The sequence below is a fragment of the Centrocercus urophasianus genome, unplaced genomic scaffold (genome assembly GCF_019232065.1).
Source record: "Centrocercus urophasianus isolate 14NV4802_14NV808 unplaced genomic scaffold, USGS_Curo_1.0 seq_23, whole genome shotgun sequence".
Classification (NCBI taxonomy): Eukaryota; Metazoa; Chordata; class Aves; order Galliformes; family Phasianidae; genus Centrocercus; species Centrocercus urophasianus.
The window spans coordinates 8155718-8162106 of record NW_024884789.1 but is presented as its reverse complement, the minus strand read 5'-3'; the positions used below and the strand labels follow the sequence as shown (position 1 = coordinate 8162106).

The following is a 6389-nucleotide window of genomic DNA, read 5'->3' as shown; positions in this document are numbered from 1 at the left end:
GGGGGGGGTCCCGAAACCATCTTATAAACCGGATTGCACGGAGCGAGGAGGAAAAACAACAACAAAAAAAAGAAAGATACAAAATATCCCAGCGAAAGGCGACCGCCCGCCGGCTGCGGCAGCCGCCCGCCCCCCGCCCCGCGCTCCCGCTGGCCTCGGGCTGCCTTTGTGTCGGAGCCCCGCGCCCCAGCCCGGCGCAGGCGGCGGCTGCAGCGCGGCGCGGACCATGCCCAGCTCGCTCTTCGCCGACATGGAGCGGAACGGCAGCGGCGGCGGCGGCGGAGGAGGAGGAGGCGGAGGGGGAGAGACCCTGGATGACCAGCGAGCCCTGCAGATCGCCCTGGACCAGCTCTCCCTGCTGGGGCTGGACAACGACGAGGCGGGCTCCATTTACGACAGCGAGCCTCGGAAAAAGAGCGTGAATATGACGGAGTGCGTGCCGGTGCCCAGCTCGGAGCACGTCGCGGAGATCGTTGGCAGGCAAGGTGGGTGAGCGGCGGACAAAGAGCGCGGCCGGGCGCAGGGATGCGCTGGGAGAAGATAGATGGGGGCAGAACGCGAAATCTGGCTACACGAGTTGGGTTTGCTAAAGGGAACGAGGACAAAAGCGAGCCCCGGCGCGGGTTTCGTCCCCCGAAGTGGGAAACCGGGGGTTATTTTTAAGGAAGAGGAACGGAGCGGGGAAGTGGAACAATGGGATTGCAATACAGCATCCGCATAGGGGAGCGTGGCTCACTCGGTGCGGCCGCTGCTCTTCACCTTCCTCAGAACCGATTTTATTTTTCCGAAAGGAAAGCGCTTAGCAGGAACGCGGGCTAAGCAGCGGCTTTGTACGGGCTGCTCGCATTGCATCGCATCGCATTGCATCGCACTGCATTTCATCTTTCCGGCCGTGCCGCCTCCCTGCACGCTGCCCTTTGTTGCCGCCGCTCTCGGGGCTGCGCGCTGGCAGCTCCCGGGCAGTGCCCGCAGCTGTGCCGCTGCCGCCCGCGGTGCCGCTGGGTGCTTGCCAGGGCTGTGGCTGCCGTCGCGTTGCACATCGCTCCCGGACGCGGTGCCAGCATCGCCCAGGGCAGGGGCAGCGCGCTGCGGGTGGGTGTGTTCCCCCCCCCTCCTCCTCCTCCCCCAGCTGCACCCAAAGAATGGGTTGTAACCGGTTCTCCCCCGCGCTTTTTCCTTCCCCTCCCCTTCGCCTTCCGTCTCCCGCATCTCGTTCCCAGGTTGTAAAATCAAAGCTCTGCGGGCGAAGACCAACACCTACATCAAGACCCCGGTGCGCGGGGAGGAGCCGCTCTTTGTTGTGACGGGCAGAAAGGAAGATGTGGCCATGGCCCGCAGGGAGATCATCTCGGCAGCCGAGCACTTCTCTATGATCCGAGCATCGCGGAACAAGAACACAGCCCTGAATGGCACCGTCCCCGGCCCCCCCAACCTGCCCGGCCAAACCACCATCCAGGTGCGGGTGCCTTATCGCGTGGTGGGCTTGGTCGTAGGGCCCAAAGGGGCCACGATTAAGCGCATCCAGCAGCAGACGCACACCTACATTGTGACGCCCAGCCGGGACAAGGAGCCGGTCTTCGAGGTGACGGGCATGCCTGAGAACGTGGACCGGGCACGGGAGGAGATTGAGGCGCACATCGCCATGCGAACCGGCGGCATCATCGAGCTGACGGACGAGAACGACTTCCACGCCAACGGCACGGATGTTGGCTTCGAGCTGAATGGCACGGGCAGCCTGTGGAGCAAGCCCACGCCGCCCAGCATCACGCCCACCCCGGGCCGCAAGCCCTTCTGCAACTACCGCAACGACAGCTCCAGCTCGCTGGGCAGCGCGTCCACCGACTCCTACTTCGGGGGTGGCACGGGGGGCGGCGGGGCCCGCCTGGCCGACTATAGCCCCCCGAGCCCGGCGCTCAGCTTCACCCACAACGGCAACAATAACAACAACAGTGCCAACGGTTACGTCTACAGCGGAGGCGGTGGGGATGTGCTTTCCTCCCCGGACTGCTGCTCCGAGCTGCCCTTCGACTCGCCACCTGGCTTCGACCTGGCACCCGCCCCGCCGCCCGGGGCTGCCCTCCTCTGGCCGCAGTTCGAGCGCGGCCCCGCAGCCGCACCGCCCTCGCCCGCGCCCTCGCCTGCCGCCGCCGCCTTCCCGGGCGCTGCGCCCGCCAATGCCAACCTGGCGCTGCTGGTGAGCGGCCCGAGGCGGGGCGGCAGCGCTCCGCCCCCGGCACGGCTCTCCCCGCCCCTGCACGGCAGCGCGGCGGCGGCGGGGCCCGAGCACCCGCTGGCACGCCGGGTGCGCAGCGACCCGGGCGGGCGGCTGCTGGCCGCCTCCTACCCGCTGTACGCCAACGGGCTGGGCGGCCATCTGCCAGGTCTGCCCTCCGATTCATCCGCTTCCTCCTCTTCCTCGTCCAGCTCGTCGTCCAGCTCGTCCTGCTCGTCGTCGGGCGTGCGGCGGAAGGGCAGCCGCGACTGCTCGGTGTGCTTCGAGAGCGAGGTGATCGCGGCGCTGGTGCCCTGCGGCCACAACCTCTTCTGCATGGAGTGCGCCAACCGCATCTGCGAGAAGACGGAGCCGCAGTGCCCCGTGTGCCACAGCGCCGTCACCCAGGCCATCCGCATCTTCTCCTGAGCCCGGCGGCCGGCTGGGTGCTGTGCGGTGCATGCTATACATAATAACGGGCGACTCCATTCTAGTGCTAGGCTAGTTTTTACACTGTACTTTAATACGAAGCTTCCAAATCTTCCCTTTTTTTTAAAAAAAAAAAAAAGAACAAAAACTGTTGAAAAAAAATGAAAGTAGGAGATGCTTATGATGATGACAATGGTGTGTGGACTCTTAGTAAAACGTGCTGGTAGTTTCTAGGATGCGTATTACAAAATAATTAAATCTATGGGTGGATACTTTTCTGAATGTTCTTGAAAGGGCAAGAAGTTCCTGTGAAAACCATGATACTGCAGCTTTATCAAAGTTTAAAAAACAAAAAGGAAAAAAAAAAATGAAACAAACTGTAACATATCTCTTATATATATTAAAACGTTTAAAGGTTTTAAAGATAAATTGCATTAATACAGATTGAAGTATTTTATTCTTTTTTGACTTGAAAAATTATATTTCATATTGCAAAGATGTTTACAAGTATTTTAATTTAAGTTCAGTGAACTTTTTTGTAGCTGGGTTAAATCTTTTTTATTTTAGTATGGCCTTATGGCAAAGAACACTGTATTATTTTAATATCACACAATTGTGAACGGAATTACAAACCATAAAATGTGTAATGCTTTGAACAGTATTCTGTTGGGATGGAGATTTTATAGGTTCAGAAAAAATCTTTTAAATCTGCTTCACCCAGCATATTTTCTATTCAGTGATATAAAGCATATTTTATTCTATATTATTACAAAAATGGAAATGTATAAACATATGTCAAAAGGAACTGTTGAAGCTTTCTAACATTTGTATAAATAGAATTCAGTGGAAATTACAAAAATTCTGTTGCACCACTATAGTTTTAGTATTTCTATTTTAATACATTTGTTTACCACTTGTTTATGTATATGTAGGTGACGTTACTTGAGCTTAAATGTACTTTACTGAGCAAAGTTTAAAAACAAAGTATATTTTATTTTATGATAAAGGGCCTTTAACCTCATGGTCAAATACTAATATTATATTTGCTGAGACAAGATTTGAAATTGTATCAAGAGTTTTATTTTTCTGACATTTAAAGTTCTACATAATAAAAGTAAAACTTAAGTAATGGTGCTACTTCATGTTTTTTTAAGTATTTCTATATAAATAAAATATTACAGAAAAAAAAAGTACGCTGTGTGGTGATTTGATTTGATGCGCTGAGAGTTTCTTGTGGAATTTTTGTTGCCCACTTATATCATTGAGACGTGTTCTGAGTGTGAACTGTGTCATGTTCGTGTTGCTGGAACTCTTCAGCTTGTGAAGGCTTCCATGGTGGTCCTTCCTGTGATAATACTGTAAAACATGCTTTTAAGGGGAAAAAAAAAAAAAGATATAATTTCATTTGTGCATATATATATATATATGTGGCATATCCCTGAGGTTATTCCACATGTTAAAATACTGTTTCTTAAGAATCGTGGTTGTGAAAAATACTTGGTTTCATATGTGTTGCTACATTTAGCAAATAGAGTATATGTAAGAAAGAAGAGCTTGCAGCTTCTTGGGTTTGTGGTCTAAAAGCAGAGAGCAGGGGTGTGTCCTTTGTTGTAATGTGCTGATAGAGCCGGTCCTGCTGTGAATGCAGCCAGTCCTGCTCCATCCTTCCACAGGGTTTCAGAATCTCATCCCAGTCTGAGTATTTCCTAGAGCAGAACAAGGGCTTTTGTGTCTTCCCTGAGTTCTTGAAATTGCTTCTTGGTATTTGGCAGCTGTGGTTCAGATAATTGGTGCTGACAAGCTTATTTGAATAAAAAATTTATTGCTGTGTAAAGTTTGTTTGCTTTTGATGATGCCCACACTCGTAGAGGGGCAAAGGAAGTACAGAAGCTTTCTGACTAACGTGTCAACAAACCCACCAGGCAAACACTGCAGCATTTTGGTGCTGAGTGTAGTCAACGTGTGTAAGTGAACTTGCTGGGTAAAGCGTGTTAGAGCAGATTTCAGAAAGGTAGCTGCAGATCATTTTAAACTTTTGTTTTTGAACGTGCTGGTGCACTTTGCAGCGGGCGAGCGAAAACAACAAACCAAACCCAAACTGTAGCATATCTCATATGTTTTACTTTGTGCTTAGCAGTGTATGCCAGAGCTGCTCCGCTCTGATCTCTTTTACGGAATCCAGAGCTGCTAGTTGGGTGGGAAGGGGAGGAGGGAGGATGCGGCAGGGGATGATGGGATCTCTTTGTTTGATTTGATTTGATTTTTGCTTCTTTCATTTAGCTGTGATTGTGGCATCGTCTGAGTTACAGAGTTAAAATTCCTCACTGAAGTGTCGCATTTGTCTTGGGAAGCTTGTCGTTTGAATGGTGAACAGAAAATACAATGCTGTAGAATGGAGTCCAGAGAGTGGCAGAGACGATGTGCTTAAATGCAGAAGTGGCACGGCTATTGAAAGACCTTGACAAAATCTCTTACTTTAAAGGGGTCAGGAAGTTTAAGTCCAAGTGTGTGTATTCTTAACGATGAACATTTAGGAAACGTGCTCAATCCCCTTCTTGTTTCAATGTAAGCATCTCGTGCTGGTGTCTGGGAAAGGTTGTGGAAATGGTTAAAAATAAAAAAGTGAATTTGATCACTTTGCTTAATCTCCCAGGATCCAAAATCCTTTTTTACCAAAAGGTAAAGAACAGGTGAACAAAAAGTGAAAACTAAATTCTTCTCCTTTTTGTTCCCCCTAACGTACAATTCCGTGCGACTCACTGGCATTCATTAACGGCAGTGGTTGAGAGGAGCGTGGGCAGCAGCTGTGCCCCTGAGGAGCAGCCCCTGTGGGGTGGGCACCGTGGCCCTGATCTGGGCAATGCGGCCTCGTTCAGCATGGCTGATGTTAGCTCCTTGCTTCGTTAACTGCCACCAGCCTCGGTGCCTGTGCTCATCCTGCAGGACTTGTTATTTTCATCACTAAACTGTGGCTAAAACGGAGCCAGTGACCTCCCCGCCCATGCCCCCAGCTCTTCTTTCAGCCTCCTGGCACTGCTGGGCCGCGCTGCTCCTGTTCTTTGTGTGTTGTTCTGAGGAGGGAAGATGGCCTGCTGGGACTCCTGTGGCGCCTTACAACAACTGCCAGTGCCCATTCCTTGTCAGCAGCTGTTTCACCTGCAAAGGAACTGGTCTGCATTGCTTGTGCTTCGGTGAGCCAGTCAGCACCTCAGGCCCTGCCCTCAACAGGGCGTGCCAGGCACTAACGGTGCCCCCCCTGCAGCTCCTCCACCATCAGCCTTGGGCAGGGCCCATTTCTGAGGGCCTTTCTGACGTGCTGTGTCCATTGCCTTCATCTTCTTGTTGCTTCCACGTGTGTAAAATCCATTGCCTTTTGCCCATGGTGACCGGTGCCCTTCAGCAGAGCCAGCATGGGAGCAACGCACAGGCTACACACGTGTGCTGCCCCTCGGTGCACATCCCAGGCCAGATTTATGCTGCAGGTCAGTGCCTCAGATTGCAGGGGCCATAAATCAGTGCGGAATTCATCTGAGGGTCTGGGGCCATATGGTGTGTGTGAGGAGTGCCCACACAACCGGAGAGCACAAGCCCGTGTTTGGCGCAGGAGGATTTCAAAGCCTGAGAAAGGGGCAAAGTTCAGTTTCTAATTGAGTGCTGTGAAATACATATATGTATACGGCCAATGTTTGTCTTCCCGAACAAAGATCACTTTGTTTTCCAAGAGTTTGTGCGTTGGTGATGAAAGCTG

At 51.9% G+C, this 6389-nt stretch overlaps 1 protein-coding gene across 1 annotated transcript; it reads left to right on the top strand.

Annotated features, from left to right (window-relative positions):
- Positions 1–226: 226 nt before the first annotated feature.
- MEX3B (mex-3 RNA binding family member B) lies at positions 227–3767 on the top strand. The gene is made up of 2 exons (XM_042824468.1): positions 227–485; positions 1221–3767. The coding sequence occupies exons 1-2, from the start codon at positions 227–229 to the stop codon at positions 2639–2641; spliced, it is 1680 nt and encodes a 559-aa protein (XP_042680402.1). The 3' UTR covers positions 2642–3767.
- The last annotated feature ends 2622 nt before the right edge of the window (positions 3768–6389 follow it).